We start from the raw sequence: 26785 nt of genomic DNA on the forward strand, positions 1-26785 counted from the left end.
ACCCGCGGCGCTGAGCCGCCGCCAAATCCCTTGGGAAAGGTGGGGGCGCAATTAGTTTCTTCCAATTAGTTTCCCCTCTTTGTATAGAACCCATTCAAACTGTGGATGTAATCCTCCGCGCGAAGGGGAAAATAGTCCCGACCTTGCATTCAATTTCTGTTCTCGTGTCGCGCATATTTTACTTTTTGAAGCCAACTGGACTCTCAGAGGGGCCCTTCGCGGAATGTGGGGGCCGAGGCTGCGGGTGGTGCGCGCAGGTGAGGGGGTGGGGGCCGCAGCGGAGGGAGGGGGCGGGGAGGGCAGCTAACTCCTCGCTATTGCCTAGAGAGATGGATCATGGGGCGTAGAGAGATTGCAAACCTCAAACCACGTACAGCGGGCGATACGCGTCAACCGAACCTGACCAACGGAAGCCCGGAGCCTCCCCCTCCCCGCGCTCCCGCCCCCGTCCCTTGGACAGACGGGCTCGCCGAACCAACCGCGCTGCCGCTCGCCGTCCGAATCCCACACGAGCCAATGGGAGCGCGCGGGGGGGCGGAGCCAGCCCGCGTCGGGTTGGGCTGCGCGCGGCTTCCCCCCCCCCCCCCCCCCCAGGCCCCGCCCCCCCCCCCCCCCCCCAGCCCGCTCGCGGCTCCCGGAGTAGTTAGTGCCAGTGAAGTGCGGGCGGCGATGAGAGCGAAAGTTGCGCTCGGCTCGGCGCTGGGGGCTTGAAGCCGCACCGCGCTCCGCCCGCCCGGCCACCCCCGGCTCCGACTCGCGCCCGCGGGTTCCCGCCGCGCCCGCCCGGCCCCGCGCCTGCCCGCGCTCCTCCCCCCCCACCCCCCCTGCCCGGCGCCCCCTCCTCAGGAGCCGCGGGGCCCCGCCACTTTCGCCCGGCCCCGGCCCCCGCCGATGCCGGCCATGGTGGAGAAGGGCCCCGAGGTCTCAGGGAAGCGGAGAGGGAGGAACAACGCGGCCAGCTCGGCCGCCTCGGCCGCCGCCGCCTCCGCCGCGGCCGCCTCGGCCGCCGCCGCCTCGGCCACCGCCTCCGCCTCGGCCGCCGCCGCCGCCGCCTCCGCCTCGGCCGCCGCCTCGGCCGCCGCCGCCCCCAATAATGGGCAGAATAAAAGTTTGGCGGCGGCGGCGCCCAATGGTAACAGCAGCAGCAACTCCTGGGAGGAAGGCAGCTCGGGCTCGTCCAGCGACGAGGAGCACGGTAGGTGGCAGCCGCCCCGCGCCGCCCCCGCGCCCGCCCGCCCGCGCTGACCGCGGTGCTCTGCTTCCCCGCAGGTGGCGGCGGCATGCGGGTCGGACCCCAGTACCAGGCGGTGGTGCCCGACTTCGACCCCGGTGAGTAGCGCCCCCGGGCCCCGCGACCCGAGGGGGCGGGGGCCCCCGGACAACTTTCTTTTTGTGTGTGTTCGCCCTGCTGTCCGCGGGGAGAACAGCAGGGCGAGGACGGGGAGGGGAGCACACACCCGAGCGTGGTCCGCGAGCGCGCCCCGCGCCCCGGGGAGGCTCAAGTCGCCCCCCGGCCGGGTCGCTGCCGCCTGGCCCGCTGCGCCCCCGAGGAGCGGGGCGGCGTCGGCCTGGGGGGGGGGGTCCCGGGGTCCCGGCCGGCTGCGCCTCGGCCGGGGGTAGGGGTGGCGGCGCCGGAGAGTTAGCGTGCTGCGAGCGCCCCGGACTCGGGACGCCCTCCGACCCCTCTCTGCCCTGCCAAGTGTCGCAGCACTTGCCTTTTTCTCTTCCTGCTGGCCCCCGGGCTTCTGCGTGCCCCTGCCTCCCCTTCCAGCCTGGGGCGAGGGGGGAGTAGAGAAACGACCCCCCCCCCCCCAATTCAGTTAAGAAGTGTGAGCTTCCCAGAGGGCGCCTGCCCGGGGAAGAGAGGCTTGCTCGTGGCAGTTCGATTTTAGGACCTATTTGTAAATGTCCGTGTGTTTCCTTTTTTGTTTTGTTTTGTTTTTCTTGAAGGAAGGGGTTGTGAAAAGAATAGAACCCTGGGAAGCTTTAGCCTAACGAATTATTTCCACCTCCAAGAGATCCCTCCACCCTAGAATGGAACATTTACTTTCCTTGCTGCTGTTCTGCGTGGAAGCAAATTTAAAGTGGTACCAGAAAAAATCTAATCAGACAAAGGAATTCGTCAGATTTTAGTGCGTGAGATTCTAGCCCGGCGCTCCATGAGACTGTTCTTTAAAGATTGTTGGCATAGAAGATGTTCGAAAGGACATGGGTTTTATGAAATAAAATTCGAAAGAATCTTGCAGAAGTGGAGCTAACAGGCTTTCTGGTTGGAGGGCTTTAGAGCAGGAGGGTATCTAGGTTATACCACTAGTTTGAGAAAATAAATGCATGACTGCCTTTCCTTGGAAACAAGACTGCAGAAAATTGCAAGGATCTAGTCCTTGAGAAAGGAGATCGCTCTTGAGCTGTTATTAAGGTACTGAACTCTGGGCGTTCTTTGAAGTGAAGATACACAGGGATCCCTGAGTGAGCTTTTGGGCACTCTGGGAGTAAATGACCTTGCCCATATTTGCTTTCTAAATTTTAGTCTGTTGATTTAAGTCGCTTACATTTATGTAGTCTTAACACCCAGGTTTGTATTCCTTTTTAATTCGTGTTAGTCTTTTTGATCGGTTCCCCTTCCCCCACATCTTCCTTTTTTGGTAGTGACTTCTCATTGACAAGAGTGACAGATAGAACTGGGAGACCAGGCTTTTTCTCTTGTGTGCATGCCTTCTCCATTCCTAGGTTGGCCACCAGGGGAAGCATGCTGTTTTTTGGTTACAGTTGACCCTATCTTCATTTTGTAGGTCAAGTCCATCTTTGTTTTAATACACAGAACATAAAGCATAGGTTGTCACCAAGTTTCTCACATAGATTAAGAAAAAAATCAACTTGCCACGGATCTTTTAGTAAGTTGGTCGATTTTTAGTACGTTTTGGTTATGTTGGTTTTGAAAGCTTTACTTAAGTATGTTGGATGTGACTAAGGAAATGGCAACAACAGGAATTAGATTTCTGATCTTCTTCTAAGTATCGATGTCAGTAGTGAGCCTGGCTTTGGGTTTGTTCTTTTCTTTGAAATGGCAGATGTGGTAGGATCCTTTCTTGAGCTGCCCTTGTGTTTTTCATGGAATAGGTACCAGCATGCATTTGCTAGAGACCTGCCACTCTAAAAGTGAAACATTGTAAATGTTCTGCATAGTCTGTCAATGGGTTGGGTTGTGGCATTAACATTTACAGATTGCCTATTTTGTGTTGCTTTAAGCTGGAAAGGAATCTAACTGGTATGAAATAGTTTTAAGCCCTCTTTTGCCAGTCTGAGCAGCAGGACAGATTCATAGATGTGGCTGAAAATTGTGGGACCTTATTGTTTCTTAGTGAGTTTTTTCAACGTGTTCTTATATGGAACTTAAAATCTAAGGGGAGAGGAGACTTCCATTTTGGAGTAGAAGTGGTACACCATATTTCTTTCCTAGCCGCCACCCCCCGCCCCCCAAAAATGTTTTTAGGTCTTTAGACTGAACAGTTCTTTCCATGAGTGTAAGCTAGGAGGAATATGGAATTGAGATTGGGATTGTTAGTGCTTGTCCTTTCTCCCTGCCTGAGTTTGAAATGCATTTTTTTTTTTAAACCAGAATTTTGAACAAGTGAGTGTGAAACTCTTCAGAGAGCCTTTTTTTCTTTCCTTTCCTTTCTTTTTTTTTTTTTTTTAAACTCTCTCTGATGAGTTGGAGTCCACTGTGAGTGGAAGAAGCTGATTTTAATTTTTTTTAAGTCAGGTTTTATTTACCCATATTATCCCAAATTGAGCCTATTTAGCTTTAAAAGCAAATGGTTGAAGCTGGGAACATCTGATACTCCCTGCATAGTCCAAAGAAGATCCATTTCTGTCATCCTTTACAAAATAGTGACTGAAACGGATGGGGCTCTGTAGCCCTAAAATACTCATTAGGTTTTCATAATCAAATTAAGACCCAGACTAGATTAGTGGCCTGTGGCATAACTTGGCAATTTAAAATACCATCTATGTTTACAATGATAGGAGAAATTTTATCAATTAGTTTTGAAAACAGAGACCAGAATGTAGTTCTACATCTTTAACTTAGGCTTTGTTCCCACGTATGGTGTCCAGATTGTCTTTCCATACCCCATGCCGTTGTGTATGTTGTCATTGGTGTCTTAGAATTTGGTAATCGTAGAATAGAGTAAGAAGGAGGAATGCTTATTCTGTCCTACTTCTGGTAAGTTATTTCCTATATGTACTTGCAAAGCATAATTTAATTTCAAATGAGTAGTGTTTTTCTATATAAAGATGTGAATGTTTTCCATGATCTTACTGGTATGCGCGCAAGGCAGGAATCTGGAGCCTATATATTTCTACCACCGTTTGGCATTCTAGCTAGAGAAACACAGTGACAGGATTTTAAGGTTGACTCAAGTTCTTTGTTTTCTGAAGCATGTGTTTTTATGTCAACTTTCATCCTGTGTTGGTTTTCAGTATCACAGTTCACTGATACTAAAATTATGACTCTTAAAGAAGAAGTTGTTATTGGCAAATATTTTTGAGATAATAGTCCTTTAAAAAAGCAACCTGTATTTGTACATTGAATCCAGTTTCATCAGATTTGAAATTTTGGGTTGTCATTGGCTCAGCTTGTCACTTCAGAGTTGATTTCTCTTAGTAAAATGCGTTAATGCTTTAATGTGGAATAATTTTGCTGAACAGGGGGTCTTGGCCTGTTTTTTGTTTCTTTTTACTGCTGGTTCTGCGTTTGTCCTTGACCACATTATTTTCTATGCTTTAGTTTCATCGTAAAAATCAACTCTATAGATATTCTTAAATTCACAAGTTACGGTGATTGTGGTGTGATTTAGACATACTTTGAGGCAGTGTTCACTCAAATGAGAGGTTAGGATAATGATAAATCCTGTGAGATCAACTTTGTTAAGTAGTGTGGTGGGGAGACACCTAAATCTAGTTGTCAGGAGATTGAATGCCCCATCTCTGTGACTAAGCAGGTGGTAAAAAGTGGAGCTGGTCATTTTATCTTCAGGAACCTCGGTTTCCTCCATCATGAATCAGGGGTTCTTTGCATCCCTAATGGTCTAGGATTGTATCAGTTACAGTCCTCTTTGTAATTTCATGTTTCTTTCAGAAGCAGTGTAGGGTAGACAGCTTGGGCGGTGAGAATTGTCAGACCTGGGTTTGGGTCCTGGCAGTGTCTCTTGCCAGCTCCGTATTGACCCTGGGCAAGTTCCTTCACTTTTTTTCTTTTTTTTAAGTTTATTTATTTTGAGAGAGAGAGAGAGAGAGAGAGAGTGAGTGTGAGTGTGCGTGGGTGCATGTGAGCTCGGAGGGGCAGAGAGAGACAGAAAGAGAGAGAATCCCAAACAGACTCCTCTCTGTGAGTGTGGAGCCCGACTTGGGGCTCGAACTCAGGAATCATGAGATCGTGACCTGAGCTGAAAGCAGGAGTTGATGGCTCCACTGACTGAGCCACCCAGGCGCCCCAGGTTACTTGAGTTTGCCTTCATCTGTAAAACAGAGAATAGAACTTTCTTCGTCAAGAGAAGGAATTACCTTACACATGTGAAATGCCTAGCACCGTGCCTGACGCACAGTGAATGCTAAGTAAACATCTCCTGGTGTCCTTATTTTAATTGTCATCCATGTGACTGGGGTTGCCAACCAGTGGTCCTTGCATTACCTGCTTTACTTGGAGGGAAGACCCGGGTTATGATGAAAACATTGACTTGAATGTAAGTTGTGCACTGAGATATTTGAAGATGATTGTTTTTGAGTCACATGTATTTGCTACGATTTAGGGATATAAAGATAGAGAAGGAGTCCAAAGCATTTGTAGAGCAGAAAAAGAATACTGAGGACCAGAGAGTATAGGTAATTCAGGTCAGGTTTCTAGATTGTACTAAAGATACCTTGAATCCGTCCCCAGGCCAGGAGAGGTACACGTTAACTAGGTTCTGAGCCAGGGAGTTTTTACTCTAAACTTCCAGGTCCTTGTCTCTGAGAGTTAGTGTTTTCAAGGTGGCGTTCTTTTACCACTGTACTCCCTTCCTGGGGTGATGACTGTCATTCAGAGGTTAGCTGGTTGAAGCTCACCACAACATAGTTGTTTTAAAATCAGTGTTAATTTGTACTGAAGAAATCTCGGCTTACTTTTAGAAAGCCATTTTCCTTGGTATTATAAGGTTTTACAGGGCAGTTGAGTTGAAAAAGTCTGAAGTCTTTGGAGATGAAATATCAAAATTGTATCCAAGTTACTGTATTTTTCCCCAGGTTGTCGTCTGTTGTTTTCTTCTTTACAACATAGGTTGTTGTAATGAATTTATGGTTTAGCTCTCATTTCTGAGCTTTTCTTCAGAGGTTCCATGAATGTTGTAAAAAGAAATAGGCTTGTTTGTCACCTACTCTGATGGAAAACAATGATCCTTGTTCAGGTGTATGTTTTAAGTTTGTATTTCTATTTAAAACAGAACTTTAAATCACTTTCTGGGAGAGGAATCTCTGTACCAGCGTAGTAAAAGTCTGAGTAAGGTACGGCTTGGGGATGGAACACTGATTTAGTCATTTGGACTGAGTTAATTTTCCCTGCAGCTTTAAAGAGCAGTTGTGGAAAGTAGGGTTATAGTTGCAGTGTAACAGTTTCTTCTGTTTTGTGTTTTGAACGTTTCATTAATACATCTTGGGGTGTGCCAGTGGCTCAGTCAGTTAAATGTCCAACTTCGGCTCATGGGCTCAGGTCATGATCTCGCGGTTTGTGAGTTTGAGCCCCGCGTTGGGCTCTGTGCTGACAGCTGGGAGCCTGGAGCCTGCTTCGGATTCTGTGTCTCCATTCTCTCTGTTCCTCCCCCACTCGCTCTCTGTCTGTCTCTCTCTCTTAAAAATAAATAAACATTAAAAAAATAAAAAAAAAATACATCTTATCTAATGTGTTGAGTTTCATAAGAATTTCCTTTGTTGAATTTTAAAAATGGAATATTTTGAAGTTGATTTAAAAAGCATTCTCCTAAAATGTTTGAGAGAAATCCATATTTTAGGATGACATTAGGATGTCATTTAAATGAGATGTTAACAGTAATCCCTAAAACTCCTGTTTTCAAATTAGGCAAATTCTTTAAAGATGTGGGTTTTAGTAAAAATTTCATACTAGACATAATTTTTGAAGTTTTTGGATTTTCCCTCCCTCAAAGTAATGAGAGTAAAAATTAAAATGTCCATCTAACCCAGCCTTCCTTTGTCCTAGATAAGGAAAATAGGGGCTGGGGAGATAAAGTGACTTATATTTGTCTTTCGGTACCTAACCATTGAAAGTACTGCAAGGTAGACTGGAGACCGTAGGAGGTCAGACTTCAACCTTGTGTTATTTTAGATGTTTTAAAGCCTTGTTACTGGGAATGGCAATTGGGAGCAGTGATATGTGTTTATAATTTTAGAACCAGAAGTAACAGTTAAGCTTTTCACAAATTGAAGTGACTGGATAGTTATTATGCATAATTTGAGTATCTTTGATTATTACCATAGGATAGGACAGAATTATAACGATAGAGTTATTTTTAAAAAAATAAACATTGAGATAGAACAGGAAATAATACACGTCCCCACCACTGTGATTAATACTTTATATATTAGGCTGTATTTGCGTCAGGTGCAGCTAAAGGCTAATTCTTCCCCTCCCTCCACTAATTCGAAGTTGATTTACGTTTTTCCTGCTTCCTCTGAGAAGCATATGCTAAGCTAGGATTAGATTTGCAAGAGATTCATAGGGGTAAATGCCTGTGAAGGATAAAGAGGAGAGGAAGGTTAGGTGGCAAAAGCCCCTCAGACTGGATGTAGGTGCGACAGCCCCGAAGGAAAGCAGAAAGCACAGTGATGGATGGTTGGATCCCGGCGCCTGAGGCTGGGATCCAGCTTGGAGAAAGCCTCAGCCGCAGCAGATTGCTTGTTGGAGGAGCCCATTGGGCAGGGGTGGCCCTGCTCTAGAGTGTCTGCTGGGTTCAGGCATCGGCCTGGCGCTGGTGTGTATGCTGCAGCGGGTCCCAGAGGTGCCAGGCCGATGGGACTGCCAGCTAATGAAACATCTCTCAGCACTTCTCTCTCGAAGGGAGATCGGAGCGGCCGGCTCTCAAGGCCTTCAGAATTCCCGTGCATGTTTTTGTACTTTAATACATGCTTAGGGATGATAAGCAATATGTTTTGTTACTGTCAAAGTCTTTTTGTAAGTGGAATTACTTTGTGTATTCATTTGCTTTGATGCTTTCCAAACAAGTACATGTCCACTAACAAGGCACCTAAGTTCCTTTTCACCCAATCTTCACTAAAGGGTTAGATTTATTAACTTTTTGCAGTGCTATCCTTTTGTAGTTTATGTTGGCATTTTTTAAAAATGTCTTTTTATATGTTTTTTGGCTACTTGAGTTCCTCCCATGGATGTGTCTTTTGCTGTTTTTCTGTAGAGTGTTGGTCTTTTTCTTATTGATTAGTGTGAGTTCTTTATATTTGGTGCTAATCCTTTGTTAGGGTTGCGGGTTGATTGAGTTTCTTTGATTAGGAAGGAATAAAAATAATGTTCCTGATTGGATGTATTTCTGCCGAGAGCCTGGCCTTGGTATATAGTCCCTGGAATTACTATCACCAGGACCCTTGACTTGGAAGATGAATGTCACTGAGACTTGACGCATCTTCATTTGTTTTGTTTCAGTGTTAAATCATTTTGGTGTGCTAACTTATCAACTGCTTGACCCAAATTACAGTGCCAAGTGATCTGAAAGCTTCTGATTTAATTTCTGTCCAACATGTGGTTATGTTAGCATGTTAGAGGTTAAAGTTACGGCTTTAGTTCCTATAACAGAAATTGAGTTTCTTACAATGGGTATGGTGCTACATTTATCTGTCTAATGGATTTGCCACTAATTAAAAGGGAATGGGTGAGTGTGTGGATGGGGAGGTAAAACTTGTCATCACTAACAGAAAACCTCCAAAGGAATGATCTGTCAGTGCCAGGTGAAGACAGTGCTTACTGTGTCAGTCTGGTTTGAACACTTAGTATTTATTGTTTTAATGTTTATTTTTTTTAATGTTTATTTATTTTTGAGAGACAGAGCGTGAGCAGAGAAGGGGCAGAGAGGGAGGCACAGGATCTGAAGCAGGCTCTAGGCTCTGAGCTGTCAGCACAGAGCCCAACACGGGGCTTGAACCCACGAACCGTGAAATCATGACCTGAGCCGAAGTCAGATGCTCAACCAACTGAGCCACTCAGTTGCCCTGAACGCTTAGTATTTATTAGATAATTTTAAATATGACAGTCACAACAATCATATGAGGTAATGTTATTATTCCCATTTTCCAGATGAGGAAACAGAGGCTTTTTGTTCTGGTTCAATCTAATAACTTGCCCAAGGTAGTGCATTGATTCTAAGATGCCCTTAGTTGTAAGATGCACCATTACTTATTTATTTTTATTTTTTGTTTTGGTGTTTTGTTTGTTTATTTATTTACATCCGAGTTAGTTAGCATATTGTGCAATAATGATTTCAGGAGTAGATTCCAGTGATTCATCCCCTATTATAACACCCAGTGCTCATCCCTACAAGTGTCTTCCTCAATGCCCCTTACCCACTTAGCCCATCCCCCTTCCACAACCCCTCCAGTAACCCTCTGTTCTCTGTCTTTAAGAGTCTCTTATGTTTTGTCCCCCTCCTTGTTTTTGTATTATTTTTGCTTCCCTTCCCTTATGTTCATCTGTTTTGCATCTCAAAGACTTCATATGAGTGAAGTCATATGGTATTTGTCTTTCTCTAATTTCGCTTAGCGTAATACCTTCCAGTTCCATCCACGTAGTTGCAGATGGCAAGATTCCCTTCTTTATGATTGCCGAGTAATACTCCCTTGTATATATATACCACATCTTCTTTATCCATTCATGCATCGATGGACATTTGGGCTCTTTCCATACTTTGGCTATTGTCGATAGGGCTGCTATAAACATGGGGGTGCGTGTGCCCCTTCGAAACAGCACAGCTGTATGCCTTGGATAAATACCTAGTAGTGCAACGGGCCGTAGGGTAGTTCTGTTTTTAATGCAACATCATTTTGTATATCACTAAGAAAGGAAAAACTCCAAGATACCATTCATTGTTAAGTTGGAGTCAGATTTCAACCTACTGTATTTCAGGGAGAGTCAGCCAGAAATCCTTTTTAAGAAAAACACTTAGGGGCATCTGAGTGGCTCAGTCGGTTAAATGTCGTACTCTTGACCTCAGCTCAGGTCATGATCTCAGGGTGCTCAGTTCAGGCCCTACATTGGGTTCCGCATTGAGCTTTGTGCTTAAAATACTTAAAAACAAACATTTAAAGATAGAAGTAGTGCTTTATTGGATCAGTTGGTTGGTTGTTTCCATGTGCTCCCAGGTGTTCTGGAGTTTTATGTTTATGGTTGCCAGAATCTGCTTCGTGCCCAATTATATTCCTCTTCTTCCTGGCAGTGAAAACACGGATTGGTTTGGTTGATTGGCGCAGATTGGAGTGAGTGGCTTTACTACTGCATGTATGTCGAAATAGTCTTCAGAGCTTCAAATACAATTACAGGGGTTTTTGGAGGGGAGTGATTTCTTAAGATTATATGATTTAAGGTTATAATGGATAATGTTAGTTTAGCCACCCTTCAGTTTAACAGATATGAGAGTAATATTTAAATATCAACTATCCCGTCTCCACCCCCAGTCCCACCCAATATATTTTTTTTACAGGTTCACATTGAACTTGAGCTGTGGAATAAATTTAAGAACCATGTCTTGAATAAGGTGTGAAATGATAAATTAAAATATCTGAGAGAGTATTTTTAAAAAACCCTTGATTTCACCGTACCAACTATCTGGTTAGTATTGTTCAGCAACTAATCCCCTCCTTGTGTATTATTACCGTCCTCCTTCCCTTATGCAAAAACAAACAAACAAAAAACCCTAAACCAAACTAACCCTGTCCCACCTCCATCCAAGGTATATATTTCTTGGTGTTACTAGTTTTGTTCTATTTTTCAGAGACCAGAGTATAAAGAAAATTGCAAGCCTTTTCCTGATTGACTCAAATATGAGCTGTGCCATGTTTGATTTTATCATAGTGTAATTTAATTAAGGACTAGTTTTTGTCTGCCTAGAACCTCAAGGCTTCCTTTGTACTTAAACTGAGGGCACTTAGGTGAGTCTTTGCTCCTAAAGTTGAACTGTGCTATTCTTCAGTTTCATCTAGTGGCCGGGAAAGACTGCTTGATGGCCTGTGTCTGAAAAGGTAAATTAAAATTTTGGGGTTACCTAAACATTAACGTTGACCTGAACTAAGGGTATTTCTGTGCTGTGTTACGCACACACACGTGCATCCCTCTCACGGAAGGTTATGTGCCTTTACCTCTGCTGGCGTGGGGCTCGTTCTGCTCTCAGAATTAGCGCGGATGCAGAAGGTAGGGATAGCAGAGTAGAGGGAGTAGTTAGTGTGGTCTTAATACTGTAGAGTTTTCTGGGAGCTTCTGCTTTCATAGAGGGCAGCGGCATAGTTCTTTGAGCCACCAGTTCAGGTTTAAATACTTTAAGGCTCGGGGTCCTCGGGTGGCTCAGTCCTTTGAGTGTCCGACTCTTGATTTTAGGTCGGGTCGTCATCTCAGGATTCGTTGGATTGAGCTCTGTGCCAGGCTCTGCACAGGGTGTGGAGCCTTCTTGGGATTCTTTCTCTCTCTCTTTCTCTCTCTCTCTCTGCCCCTCTCCCGCTCATGTTCTCTCTCTCAAAATAAATAAATAAACTTAAAAAAATTTTTTAAGGCTCATCTTCTGCTAACTTGTCACAGCTGGATGTGGTTCTGAGTTTAGTACGAACATGTTCCTGGTGTGGCTGATGTTCCTTGAATAGGCATTTTGTAATATGCACATTTAATAACTAAGCAGCAGGCTCAGTCATTTAAGAAATGGAAACCCAAGGAAAAATGAATTTTTAGATTACATGTAAAAGCTGATTTTCCCTATTTTTTGTGCTCTCGTTATCATGAATTTATGTAAATTAGAGGCGCACATCTTGCTTAAATACATTAATTTTTTTTGTTTGTTTTAAGTTTTATTTGTTTAGGTAATCTCCACACCCAACATGGGGTTTGAACTCATGACCCTGAGACCAAGAGTCATGTACTCTTGATCTCCTGAGCCAGCCAGGCACCTCCCAATTTTTTTATCAAGGTGAGATTCACATAACATATACAATTAACCATTTTATCTTATTATTTTTTAATGTTTATTTTTGAGGGAGAGAGAGTGCCAGCAGAAGAGGGGTAGAGAGAGAGAGAGACAGAATCTGAAGCAGGCTCCAGGCTCCACGCTGTCAGCACAGAGCCTGATGCAGAGCTAAGTTCAAGAACTGAGATCATGACCTGAGCCAAAGTTGGACACTTAACTAACTGAGCCACCCAGGCACCCCTAAAATTAACTGTTTTAAAGTGAACAATTTATTGGCATTTAGTACATTCACATTGTTGTGCAACCACCACCCTGTCTAGTTCCAAAACACCCCTAAAAGGAAATGTCATCCCCGTTAGGGAGTTACTTCTCATTCCCCACTGTCCCCAGTCCCTCATACATTGCTGGCAGGATACAGAGGGTCATCTAATCCTTCCTGTGGTGGAGAGTGGGGGGATTAAAGGAACCAGGAAGTTTTAGGTGAAATGCTCCTTTGAGCCGAGCTTTAAAAAATAGTGTGTTTTTTTTTTAATTTTTTTTTTCCCAACGTTTATTTATTTTTGGGACAGAGAGAGACAGAGCATGAACGGGGGAGGGGCAGAGAAAGAGGGAGACACAGAATCGGAAACAGGCTCCAGGCTCTGAGCCATCAGCTCAGAGCCCGACGCAGGGCTCGAACTCACGGACCGCGAGATCGTGACCCGGGCTGAAGTCGGATGCTTAACCGACTGCGCCACCCAGGCGCCCCTAAAAAATAGTTTTTTAAGGGCGCCTGGGTGGCTCAGTCGGTTAAGCATCTGACTCTTGATCTCTGCTCAGGTCATGATCTCACAGTTCATGAGTTTGAGCTCCACACTGTTAGTGTGGAGCTTGCTTGAGATTCTCTCTCTCCCTCTTTCTCTGTCCTTCTTCTTGTGTGCGCTCTCTCTCTCTCAGAATAAAAAAATAAAAAAAAAAAAAAAGTTTTTTTCAGGGGTGCCTGGCTGGCTTAGTTGGTAGAGCATGTGCTTGATCTTGGGGTCATGAGTTTGAGTCCCACATTGGGCATAGAGCCTACTTAAAAAAAGAAAGGTTTTCAGTGTTTATAATTTTATGGTTTTTATTAATTTAAAAATTAATAATATATGTAAGCTATAAATATTAAATTATTTTGAAAATTCTAATCTTAAAAATTTCAGTATAGATTTTCTTTTTGTCTTGAGCTGCCCAATAATGGAGCCACTACTATATGAAAATATTTAAATTTAAATTTATTAAATTTAGATAAGGGACTCCTGGATGGCTCAGTTGATAGATCATGTGACTCTTGATTTTGGGGTCATGAATTCAAGCCCCACGTTAAGCACAGAGATTACTTAAAAAAAACAAACAACCTAAATAAAATAAAAAAATTCTGTTCTGTCACACTAGCCACAATTCAAGTGCTCTATAGCACTGTGTACTTACTGGCTGCCATATTGGATAGTGCAGAACAGAACATTTCTGTTACTCCAGGAAATTCTATGGGACAGCATTGATCTAGAGATTCTGATGAAATGAAATTTTCGTTTTTAATTTTTATAATTGGTTCAGAAATTTTGCCTTTTTATCAAGGTGCATAGTGAGATGGGATGGCTGTGTACTCAGTTCTTTTAGCTGGGTATCTGTTGTTGTTTTAAAGTTTATTTATTTATTTTGAGAGAGAGGGAGAGAGGATCTCAAGCAGGCTCCGCACCGTCAGCGAAAACTCGAATCCATGAACTGGCAAGATCATGTCGGGAACCAAAACGAAGAGTCGGTTGGTTAAGCGACTAAGCCACCCAGGTGGCCCTAGGTAGTTGTTTAATGTTACTGTTAAGGCGTTCATGATGAGGTTCCTTGAGAACACAAGTGGAAATGGAAAGCTTAGGAGAGCTTTATTTTTTGAGGTGATTATTTGGTACCTAATTAAACCAGAAAGATGATTAAGATGTATGGCTATATTGAAGATAAATATAGGACTTAAAAAACCAACAGTATTGAGGGCTCAACCTTGTCTTGAAAGATTAGGTTCCTAAAAACAGCCTTATTGAGGCATAACTGACATAAAATTAACTACGTATTTAAAGTGTACAGCCCCGTGTATGATAGGCTAATTGAAGTCCCCCTGCTTACTGAATCTGTTTGTCTTTTTTTGTTTCATTTTGGATAGTTTCTATTGCTATGTCTTTATTTTTTTAATGCTTATTTATTTGAGAGAGGAAGAGAGTGCACTCAAGCAGGGGAGGAGCAGAGAGAGAGGGAGAGAGAATCCCAAGCAGGCTCCTTGCTGTCAGCACAGAATCTGTCTCTGGGCTCGAACTAATGAACCACGAGATCACGACCTGAGCCGAAATCTAGAGTCAGACACTCAACCAACTGAGCTACTAAGGCGTCCCTGTGCTGTGTCTTTAAGTTCTCTATTCATTTACAGTGTATGATCTGCCCTTAATCCCATCCAGAATTTTTCATCTCAGACATTATAGGTTTCATACCTTAGAAGTTTGATTTGGGTCTTTAAAAAATATATATATAGTTCATGTTTCTGCTTAACATAGTCTTTCCTCTAATATCTTAGACACGTTGAAATACAGTTGTAATTGTTCTAATGCTTTTGTCTCTGAATTCTATCATCTGCGTCATTTCTGGGTTGGTTTTGATTGATTGATTTTCTCCTCATTATGGGTTGCCTTTTCCTGCTTCTTTGCTTGTCTGGTAGTTTTTAATTTGGATGCCAGACATTATGAATTTTACTTTGATGGATGCTGGATATTTTTGTATTCCTATAAATATTCTTGAGCATTTTTTCTGGGACATGGTTAAGTTCCTTAGAAATAGTTTGTTCATTTCAGATCTTCAAGCTTTGGTAGGCAGCATCGGAGCAGCATTTCATCCAGGGCTAATTATTTGCCCCCACGGAGTCAAAACTCTTGTGCGTGCTCCACTGACGGTCCGTGAATTCCGAGGTTTTCTACTCTGGCTGTTGGGAGCCCGCACTGTTCTTGGCCCTGTGTGAGCTTCGTGGATTGTTCCCTTTTATCGTTTTGGGTGGTTCTTCATCCACAGGCTTCAAGAATTTTCTTCCGATGTGTAGTAACGTGCTGTCAGTGCCGTGCCCACTACCCGTGGGGCCCTCTGCAGACCTCGGGCAGGCGCAGCAGTTGTGCACAGCCTTCTCCCTTTTCTTCCATTCTTCCCCCCCCCCCCCGCCCCCCCCCCCCCCCCCCGAACTCAGGCCTGCCTTGGCTTCCCTGACCCCAGCCTGTCCCCTCAACTCAGAGAGACTGCCTGACTTGTCCTGAGTTCCCTCTCCCTAAGCTGTCAGCTGGAAACTCTTTGGTTGTAGGACTTACTGCTTTGTCCTCTCTCAGGGTTCACTGTACTATGTTGCTTGGTGTCCAGTGCCTTGAAAACTTGCTTCATGTAGTGGTCCGGTTTTCAGTTGTTCGAGACAACAGGGTAAATCTGGTTCATGTCACTCTACTTTTTTTTTTTTTTTTTTTTTTTTTTTAATTTTTTTTTTTTTCAACGTTTATTTATTTTTGGGACAGAGAGAGACAGAGCATGAACGGGGGAGGGGCAGAGAGAGAGGGAGACACAGAATCGGAAACAGGCTCCAGGCTCTGAGCCGTCAGCCCAGAGCCCGACGCGGGGCTCGAACTCACGGACCGTGAGATCGTGACCTGGCTGAAGTCGGACGCTTAACCGACTGCGCCACCCAGGCGCCCCAATGTCACTCTACTTTTGACAAAAGGCTAGATTTTTTTAAAAGGTGTAAGCGGAGGGGCACCTGGCTTTCTCAGTTGGTAGAGCACGTACGTGACTCTTGACCTCAATCATGAGTTTGAGTCCCACATTCGACGTAGAGCTTACCAAAAAAGATATATATATATATATATATAAATGGTAACCAGATGAATTGGTTATATTCCCCCTCCCCTTTTTTTAAAGTTTATTTATTTAATCTCTACACCCAGTGAGGGGCTCGAACTCATGACCCCGGAGATCAAGAGTCACACGTTCTTCCAACCCAGTGAGCCAGTGCCCCGGTTATATCCCCTTTTTGTTAGAAAACATTAATACTTGTTTTATATGTTTTGCCCCTAACCTGTTTGGTTTCTTCTTGATGTTGTTACGGCTTTTAAACTTTTAAATTTGGGATTTATGTTCATGGAAACATCAAGTAATGGTAATGAATAATAAATGTAATAATAAAGAATAATGATGCTTTTAGAAACCATAATACCAAACTTTGTGTTTTTATAAAGCCACTATTCATTTCAGTATTCGTGATAAAGTGCTTCATCTGGTCTGCCTGTTCATTGACACTTGATGATTCTAGCCCACAATTTTCCAAAGGCAGATAATTTTTTTGAATTCACTCTTCTTTAAAAAATAAATTCTTTAGGGGGCGCCTGGGTGGCTCAGTCGGTTGAGCATCCCACTTCAGCTCAGGTCATGGTCTCGCAGTTTGTGGGTTCGAGCCCCGCGTCGGGCTCTGTGCTGACAGCTTGGAGCCTGGAGCCTGCTTCGGATTCTGTGTCTCCCTCTCTCTCTCTCCCCTGCTCATGTTCTCTCAAAAATAAATAAATGTTAAAAAGAGTGAATTATTTAAAACTTATTACTTGTAGTATTTCTGAGAGAAGTATAATTGAGGAACTATCTCATTCTTGGACTGTCTTGGACCCAACTGCTTCTTGCTGGAATGTAGTAAAAAGAATATTTGTGTGTGTTCCTTTTGCAACACAGAATTCCTATTGTCTTCTAGTCATTTTCAGCTAAATGTCTTTTAGATTTTTGAACATCTGGTGCATTTGTATGCCATATATTGATACTACGCTAAATTAGAGTTTTATGGATCAACGCGCGAACTGTCATTTGGAGTAGTTGCTTGGTGTTCTGCTTGCTTGGCAACAGGTCAGTTGCCATGGCGCCGCCATTTTTTACAGCGTTGTTAATGCAGCGAGGAGTTGGGGGGCAGGGGTGCGGGCCCCTCACCCTGTTAAAGTAGGGTATGAACTGGGATCGCCGAGCTTTTATTTAGTTTCGCATATTAAGTTTCTGGGTAACGTTTTAAGAGTTTTATTGCTATAAAAAAGGTTTTAAAGCCCCACTTTCTGCCTTACTAAGAACAAGTAGCGAAAGCAGAGGGCAAGTGTTGATGCCAGTGATTTGAAGCGTGGGTCCCACAAACTTTGATGCAGTTGAGACAAAGCTAATAATCGTGAGGCGTTCTAGAAGCAGGCGGCTTTTACCTCAGACGTGCTCATTGGTTGACTGTGTTGAATTGTGAAGGAAACAAACCAAGAACATGTATCAAATTGGAATTACACTGTGGAAAAGTAAGAGGAGGTACGATTACGTGTTTTAGTTTTAGCTTTTTAGGAGCATAATTACAACCCTTTGGACACGTCTGTTACCTTGTTTTTCACACATTCCACTTTCGTACTTGCTTTTAGGGACTCGTGGGAGAAAGTGATGGACTGCTACACTTTTGCTGGTCTGAGAACACTGAAGTTTTCTCTCAGAGAATATTACACATAATTTTCCTAAATATTAGTAACTTTGCTTTTTTTGCTAATGAAAAACTTAAACATGAAAAAAAAAAGTATTAATGAATCCTGTATGTTCAGCAAACAGATTTAATAATTGTAAGGTTTTTGCCATATTAAAAGCATTTTTTTAATGTTCATTTATTTTTGAGAGAGAGAGATAGAGTGAGCGGGGGATGGGCAGAGAGAGAGGGAGACACAGAATCTGAAGCAGGCTTCAGGCCCTGAGCTGTCAGCTCAGAGCCCGACGTGGGGCTTGAACCCAGAACTGCGAGATCATGATCTGAGCCAAAGTCGGACGCTTAACTGACTGAACCACCCAGGAGCCCCTGCCCTGTTTTGTTAATCAAAAAGTTTTTATGGCTGAAGTTGAATAAATTTGCTTTTAAGTGGTATTTGCATATTATAGAATATGAAGTTGTATATTAGACTTAATTATTTATTGACTGTCTGCTATTTTTCACGGTCACAAAATGCCTGGTCTGCTATGATAAAGCCATGTGATAGAGGCACATCTGTGCTCTGCAAGCCTTTGGTCGGTGGGATGAGGTGATGTGGTTGAAATGGGGGTGTGGAATGAGAGGCTCTCCCGACCCTTAAGCTAGGTCTGGAAGGGCAGATGCAGGGACGAGGGAGCCACATACTTAACGTGGAGTCCTGTGGGCAGAGAGGGCTTTTGCGGAGAGTCATGAGTAATTTGATACAGATGAAACTCACAGACGTAATTGGGAAAGTGGCGGACGTTGAGACTGGACAGGTAGGTGTATGCCAAATCACAAGGGCCTGTGTGCCAAGCTAAGGAATTTATTTCATTTTGCAATAAGTTTATTAAGATGTAATTCACATACCATAAAATTCACTCTTTTAAGTTACAGTTTGGTTTTAGTATATTCAGAGTTTTGCAACCAGTACCACTATCTTTAAAAAAAAATTTTTTTTAAAACATTTATTCATTTTTGAGAGACAGAGAGAGACAGAGCATGAGTGGGGGAGGGTCAGAGAGAGGGGGAGTCACAGATTCCAAAGCAGGCTCCAGGCTCCGAGCTGTCAGCACAGAGCCCGACGTGGGGCCCGAACTCACGAACCACGAGATCATGACCTGAGCCGAAGTTGGATGCTTAACCGACTGAGCCACCCAGGCGCCCCCCATTACCACTATCTTAATTTCATTTTCATTATCCCGAAAGAAACCCCGTACTTAGTATCAGTCATTCCCTATTTGGAATTTATTTTAAATGTTGTTTAAATAAATTTTTTTTAATGTTTATTTATTTATTTATTTTTTTAAATATATATATTTTTTATTTTATTTTTTTCAACGTTTATTTATTTTTGGGACAGAGAGAGACAGAGCATGAATGGGGGAGGGGCAGAGAGAGAGGGAGACACAGAATCGGAAGCAGGCTCCAGGCTCTGAGTCATCAGCCCAGAGCCCGACGCGGGGCTCGAACTCACGGACCGCGAGATCGTGACCTGAGCCGAAGTCGGACGCTCAACCGACTGAGCCACCCAGGCGCCCCAAACCACATCTTCTTTATCCATTCATCAGTTGGTGGACATTTAGGCTCTTTCCATAATTAGGATGTTGTTGAAAGTGCTGCTATAAATGTTGGGGTACACGTGCCCCTATGAATCAGCACTGCTGTATCCCTTGGGTAAATTCCTAGTAGTGCTATTGCTGGGTCGTAGGGTAGTTCTATTTTTAATTTTTTGAGGAACCTCCACACTGTTTTCCAGAGTGGCTGCACCAGTTTGCATTCCCACCAACAGTGCAAGAGGGTTCCCGTTTCTCTACATCCTCGCCAGCATCTGTTGTTGCGTGAATTAATTTTAGCCATCCTGACCTGTGTGAGATGTTATCTCAGTGTGGCTTTGATTTGTATTTCCCTGATGATGAGTGATGTTTTTTCATGTGTCTGTTGGTCATCTGGATGTCTCCTTTGGAAATGTGTCTATTCATGTCTTCTGCCCATTTCTTCACTGGATTCTTTGTTTTTCGGGGGTTGAGTTTGATAAGATCTTTATAGATTTTGAATACTAACCCTTTATTCGTTATGCTATTTACAGATGTCTTTGCCCGTTTGGCCGGCTTCCTGTTGATTTTGTTGATTGTTTCCTTTGCAGTGCAGAAGCTTTTTATCTTGATGAGGTCCCAATCGTTCATTTTTGCTTTTAATTCCCTTGCCTTTGGAGATGTGTCGAGCAAGAAATTGCTGCGGCTGAGGTCAAAGAGGTTGTTGCCTGCTTTCTCCTCTAGGGTTTTGATGCTTTCCTGTCTCACATTTAGGTCTTTCATCCATTTTGAGTTTATTTTTGTGTATGGTGTAAGAAAGTGGTCTAGTTTCATTCTTCCACATGTTGCCATCCAGTTCTCAGCACCATTTGCTAAAGAGACTGTCTTTTTTCCATTTGATGCCCTTTCCTGCTTTGTCAAAGATTAGTTGGTCTCCACTCACCTCTTGATGAACGTTGGGGTTATTTCTGTTGTTTGGCTATGACAGGACTGCTATGAATATTCAGGTACAAGTCTGTGTGTGAACAATATATTTCTTTTTCTCTTGGGTAAAATACTCAGCAATGGAATCATATAGTAGTTGTATGTTTAATTTTTTAAGAAACTGCAAACTTTTTCAAGTGGTTTTACAATTTTACATGTCCACCAACAGTGTATAAGAGTTGCAGTTGCTCAGGACGCCCCGGGGGCTCAGGCGGTTAAGCGTCTGACTTCGGCTTAGGTCATGATATCATGGTTCGTGAGTTCAAGCCCTGCATCGGGCTCTGTGCTGACAGTGTGGAGCCTGCTTGGGATTCTCTCTCCCTCCCTCCCTCCTTCCCTCTGTCTCTTTCTCTCTCTCTCTCTCTGCTCCTACCCCACTTGCGTGCTCTTTCTCAAAAGTAAATAAACTTAAAAAAAAACCTAAAAATCATATATATATATATATATATATATATGTATGTATATACACATACACTATATAAAAAGAATTTCAGTTGCTCTGCAACCTTCCTAACAGTTGGTATGGTCAGTCTTTTTTTAATTTGACATTCTAATATGTGTGTAGTGGTATTTTGTTTTAACTTCTGTTTCTCAAGTGACAAGCGATACTGAGTTTTGGTTTTTTATCTGCTTATTTGCTATCCCCTTATCTTCTTTGGTAAAATACTATTCAGCCCCGTGATCTGGAAACTCTTCAGACCTGTAAGTTGAGACTGTTGGAGCATTCATCTCTCTTGTTTCCCACCCTCAAGGATCACCTGATCATCAGGTTCTTCATCACCTGACGGCCATTGTCTGGAAGACCATTGTTTCATGTATATATATATATTTTTTTTTTAAAAGCAGAAACGCAGAGCAGTGAACGCTTCGGGTGAGGCTGCCCTCTGCCAGACCATACGTGTCGCCGGATGCCCGGGGAAGCCCAGGAACTTAGCCATTCCTGTCAGGATCCCCACACCCCTCCTTTCCCTCAGCACACCTAGCTCCTCCATCACCCTCTGCCTTGGGACCGTCAGGATTAATCTCATCATGTGCTCCCCTCCTGCCCCCACCACTTTTTTTCTTTTTTTATGTGTGATCAGTCACCCACAAGGCCAGAATTATTGGGTCATCCTCCCATTATGTGGATTCTAATCTCCAAGACTCTACCCACATTGTTTCTTCTGATCCTATCTCCCACCTCCGACCTTCTCTTGAAGTCTTTCCAGCGAGCCTTCTGAAAGCAAGGTGCCTCAGCAAGAATCCCCGAAAATCCCTAATTTCTTCGGTGAATTTCCCCTACGTTCTTGTTCCAATAGAAAAGTGGTTTTCTCCTGCTGGAACTGTTTTTTCCCTGCAGTGCTCTCAAGTAGTGCTGGCTTCCTCCTACATTTCTCACATCACTGGGCCTGGAAGTGGGATGTCCTCCTTGTCCTTTATTGCCAGTTCTGTGCCGTTCTCCTCTTTTCCCGAAAACACACGGCTGTGAATGTATGTCATCAGATTATACCACTTATTACTGCTTTTTGCTGTATGTAACCTGCCTTTGCACGGACTGCTGGAGGAGCGAACCGTTATCACTCCGGAGCGGCCCTCTTTATCTCTAGTAATGCTCCTTGCCCAACAACTTGGCTATGCCGGCTCCTTTTCGCCCGTGTTTGCGGGCTGTTTTCATTTGTGCGTTCATCCTTTATTCTGATGATTTAGGTATGTCTAAACAGGTTTTTATCCAAGGCATAAAAAGCAAATCTTTGCTTTTATCTAAGGCATTTAGTTCCATGTACAGTTTCACTTAAGTATTTACTGACATATTTGAATTTAGATTTATTGACTTAGAGCTTTCTATTTATTTGACCCACTTGTTCTGTGTTTCTTTTTTGTTCCTTCAACCTTCTTTTGCATTGACTTAATGTTTATTATTCTGCCCTCTCTCCTTAGCTTGCTAGTTATGTACTTTTATTAAAAATGCCATTAGTGGTTGTCCTAGAGGTTACGGTTTGTTTGTTTTTAGTTTTCCAAGTTTCTTTTATTTATTTATTTATTTATTTATTTATTTATTTATTTATTTATAGTGTTTATTTTGAGAGAGAGAGAGAGAGACAGAGTGCAAGCAGGGGAGGGGCAGAGAGAGGAAGACACATAATCCAAAGCAACTCCAGGCTCTGAGCTGTCAGCACAGAGCCCGACGCGGGGCTCAAACTCACGAACCGTGAGATCATGACCTGAGCTGAAGTCTGATGCTTAACCGACTGAGCCACCCAGGTGCCCCTAGTTTTCCAAGTTTTTAAGTTGTGGTAAAATAGACATAATATAAAATTTGTCATATTTAACTATTAACATTTTTTTTTGAAGTGTATTTATTTATTTAGAGAGGGAGAGTGGGTATGTGCATGAGCAGGGGGGAAGGGCAGAGAGAGAGGGAGAGAGAATCCCAAGCAGGTTCCGTGCTGTGATCTCAGAGCTCAACGTGGGGTTTGATCCCACCAACTATGAGATCATGACCTGAGCTGAAATCAAGAGTCAGACACTTAACCAACTGAGCCACCTAGGTGCCCCTAACCATTTTTAAGTGTACAGTTCAGAAGTATGAAATATAGTCATAATGGGCTATTTATTCATCATCATCTTCCTTTTCCAGAACTCTTTTCATCTTATAAAATTGAAACTCTATTCCCATTAAAAGTAGAAGGCATTCTACTTTGTCTCTATGATTTTGAGTACTCTTAAGTATCTTATGTAAGTGAGTCATACAGAGTTTGGTTTTTGTGACTGGTTTATTTCATTTGGCACAACGCCATCAAGATTGATGCATGTTGTAGCTTATGTCAGAATTTCTTTCCTTTTTAAGGCTGTTCGAAGGACAGTTTTGCAGGATATAGGATTCTTGCTTGAAAGCTTTTTCTTTTAGTACTTTGAGCTTTGTGCAGTGGCAGTATCGTAGCCAATGAGGCTTATCCAAGGCGCGATTATTACTAATTGAAAACTTCTGGCACTTTGATTATATTGGTCCACTGCTTTCCGGCCTCTGAAGTAGTAGTAGTAGTTGATGTTGTTCTTGTTCTTTTAATGTTTATTTATTTTTGAGAGAGAGAGAGAGAGAGAGAGGGAGGGAGGGAGGGGCAGAGAGAGAGAGAGGGAGATACAGAATCTGAAGCAGGCTGCAGGCCCTGAGCTGTCAGCACAGAGCCCCATGTGGGGCTTGAACTCATGAACCATAAGATCATGATCTGAGCCAAAGTTGGACGCTTAATCAACTGAGCCCCCCTGCTCCCGGCCTCTGAAGTTTCTGATGAGAAATCTGCTCATTAACTTACTGAGGATCTTTTATATGTGATGCGTTATTTCTCTTGCTGCCTTCAAGATTTTGTCTTTGTCCTTGACTTTGGAAAGTTTGATTATAATGTGCCTTGGTGTAGGTCTCTGATTTATTTCTGTGGAGTTTGTTGAGTTTCTTACATGTTTATATTCATGTCTTTCATCAAATTTGGGACGTTTTTAGCCAGTTAGTTTTTCAGATCTTCTCTTTGCCCCTTTCATCTGGGATGCCCACAACTTGTATTTGGTCTGTTTGATGGTGTCCCACAGGTCCCTTATGCTCTCTGTCCACTTTTCTTTCTGTTCAGTCTTTTCTTTCTGTTTCTCAGACTTGATAATTTCTATTTTCTTATTTTCAGGTTCACTGATTCTTTTGCCTACTCATGTCTGCCTTTGAGTACCTCTAGTAAATTATTAATTGTACTTTCAACAACCGATTTTTTTTGGTTTCTTTTTAGGTTTTCTATCTCTTAATTGATTTTTCCATTTTATTTATACATTGTTTTCTTGACTTTCTCCACATCTTTTTTTAGTTCTTTGACCATTTTTAAATCTTTGTCTAGTAGGTTTGCTGTCAGGTCTTTTAAAGGATAGTTTCTGTTGAAACTTTTTCCCCCTTTGAATTGGCCATACTTTTCTGTTTCTTGTATGCCTTGTGATGTTGTTGTTGTTGGAAAGTGAACATGTGAGTCTAATAATGTGGTTAACATCCCCTTCCCCAGGTTTGCCGTTTTTGTTATGTATTCACTAATTCATCTATTCTTCAGTAGACTTCCCCCTTACTGTAGACTGTCTCTATGTCAAGGATCATCCTGAGGTTAAACTTAAGGTTTCTCTGATCTGTTTTTTTTTTTTTTTTTTTAAGTTTATTTACTTATTTTGAGAGAGAGAGAGAGAGAGAGCTTGTGGAGAAAGAGAATCCTGAACAGGCTCCACACTATCAGTGTGAGGAGCATGATGTGGGGCTTGAACTCATGAACCTGTGAGATTGTGACCTGAGCCAATATCAAGAGTTGGATAGTCAACTAGTTAAGCCACACAGGCGCACCAGGGTTTCTCAGATCTTTTCTGAGACTATGCCTTTCTCTGGGCATGTGTGGTCACTTTCTCATTTTCCCTGTATAGTGCATGCATTTGCTTTTTTTTTTTTTTTTTTTCTTTTTAAGTAATCTCTGTACACAGTGTAGGGCTTGAACTCACAACCCCAAGATCATGAATCACATGCTCCACCAACTGAGCCAGCCAGGTGCCCCTATGCATTTGCTTTTGTATGGCCTAGTCATCAATATCTGCCTCCCAGAAGGTGAAAATGAGAAGAGTGAAGAATGTGTGTGTGTGTGCGTGTGTGAGCGTATACAAGGGACAAGCTTCTTAAAGTCCCCCGCGAGTGACTCCGCTAGAGGGTGAGAGGCTTGTTGTGGTGTGGGGGTGGTGCAACAACAGTGACGATCTGCTGCTTGTCTGCACCTCTGTTTTCAGAAGCAGCATTTGGTGGTCAGAGCACAGATTGTCAGTATTTGGAAAACACGGTCCTTTCTGCACACCCCGGCTCCTACATGCTGTGTACAGGCTGTGCCAGGAACTGAATATGTGCACTGCTTCCCGCCCCATGGCCAGGGGCAGGGATGAGTAGCTGCTACTGTCCGGAGAGCTGAGATTGACCAGAACTGACTGCGGTTTACTGCATGAGTTTTTCTCTTGGACATTGCAAGCTTTCAGTAGACGCCAGAGATCCAGCACAGTTACATCAGACAGCCTCTGCCACTGTAGTTGCCTGGGGCGGAGGCGGGGGAGGCGGCAGACAGATTTGTGGGGCTTCCTCCTCTACCATCTTCCCAGAATCCTCTCCCCTAGAGATTATAATTTATATCTTTGATTTATCATCCTGTTGTAAACTGGGTGCTTTTACCTTCTTGAAGGGCAACGCAACAGCCATAGGATGCCTAACTCCGCTTACCCCTGTGCCCCCTTTGTGCCTTTGTTGTTTCATATTTTAAGTCTTACATACGTTGATTCCTGTAAGAAACTATTATCTTACACAGTCATTTTATTTGGATTTATTCATATATTGACCGTTGACCATTTTGTCGTTCTTCATTCCTTTGTGTACCTGGTGAGTTTCTATCTGGTTTGTTTTGTTTTGTTTTGTTTTTTGCACCTTTGGATACTTCTTTCAGCGTAGGTCTGCTAGTGATGGGTCTGTCTGAAACTGTTTTTATTTCAAGTTATTCTTGTAGGTTATTTGTATTGGGTATAGAATTCTAGGTTGTGCTCTCTTCCTTTTATAAAAGCGCTTTAGAAGACTCTTTGTGTTTGGGTTTCCCGTCCTTTTCAGTAGTAGGTTAACTGTCAGTATCACTGTAACCTTCCTGTTTCCCAGGCTGTATGAATTGTTTGCTCTTTCTTTTAGCTATTTTATTGTGATATTCCTAGGTATGAAGTTTATCTTTGTTTCTTAAAGTTTAGTCTACTTAGGATTCTTAGAGCTTCTTGAACCTGTGGCTTACTGTCTTGTTACTTTTAGACAGTTCTCAGTCATTCTTGTGTATTGCTTCTGTTCCAGGCTCTTTTTCCTTTCTTTCTGGAATTTCAGTTTCATATGTGTTCTGCATCTCTGTCTCCTAGCCTCTAAGTCTGTGTTTTCCAAATTTTTATTTCCTGGGCTTCATTTGAGATCTTTTATTTTAACTTGTCTTTCTCCTTTTATCTGTCTATCTTCTTTTAAATCTGTCCATTGAGTTCTTAGTTTCAGTTGTATATCCTTTTTTTAGTTTTAGAGCCTCCATTTGGTTCTTTTTTTATAGTTTCTAGTTCTCTGCTAAAATTGTAAATCTTGTCTTTAAAGTCCTGGAATATCGGAAGTGGATAGTTGACTTGTCAACAACATGGGTGTGAACTGTGCGGCCCACTTCTATGCGGATTTTTTACAGTACGCTAAATATATTTTCCTTTCCTTACGACTTTCTTAATAACATCTTTTCTCAAGTTTCAGTTGTGAGAATACAGTATATAATACCTGTAACCTGGAAAATATGTGTTAATTATGTTATCAATAAGGCTCTAGTCAACAGTAGGCTATTAGGTTTTGGCGAGTCAAAAGTTATACGTAGATTTTTAAAAATGTTTATTTTGAGAGAGCGCAAGAGTGTGTGAGTGGGGGAGGGGCAGAGAGAGAGGGAGAGAGAATCTCAAGCAGGCTCTGTGGTGTCAGCCCAAAGCCCAGCACA

At 43.0% G+C, this 26785-nt stretch overlaps 1 protein-coding gene and 1 pseudogene across 1 annotated transcript in view; both read left to right on the plus strand.

The window, feature by feature from the left end:
• The first annotated feature begins 825 nt into the window (after positions 1 to 825).
• Positions 826 to 26785, plus strand: part of RCOR1 (REST corepressor 1) — a 123800-nt gene continuing 97840 nt past the window's right edge. The window contains exons 1-2 of the mRNA XM_030320041.1: positions 826 to 1195; positions 1270 to 1329. Coding sequence (XP_030175901.1) covers positions 892 to 1195; positions 1270 to 1329 — 364 coding nt within the window. The 5' untranslated portion in view covers positions 826 to 891. The remainder of the gene's footprint in view (positions 1196 to 1269; positions 1330 to 26785) is intronic.
• Positions 23159 to 23329, plus strand: LOC115517295 (annotated as a pseudogene).

Source organism: Lynx canadensis, chromosome B3 (genome assembly GCF_007474595.2).
Source record: "Lynx canadensis isolate LIC74 chromosome B3, mLynCan4.pri.v2, whole genome shotgun sequence".
In the NCBI taxonomy this organism is placed as follows: domain Eukaryota; kingdom Metazoa; phylum Chordata; class Mammalia; order Carnivora; family Felidae; genus Lynx; species Lynx canadensis.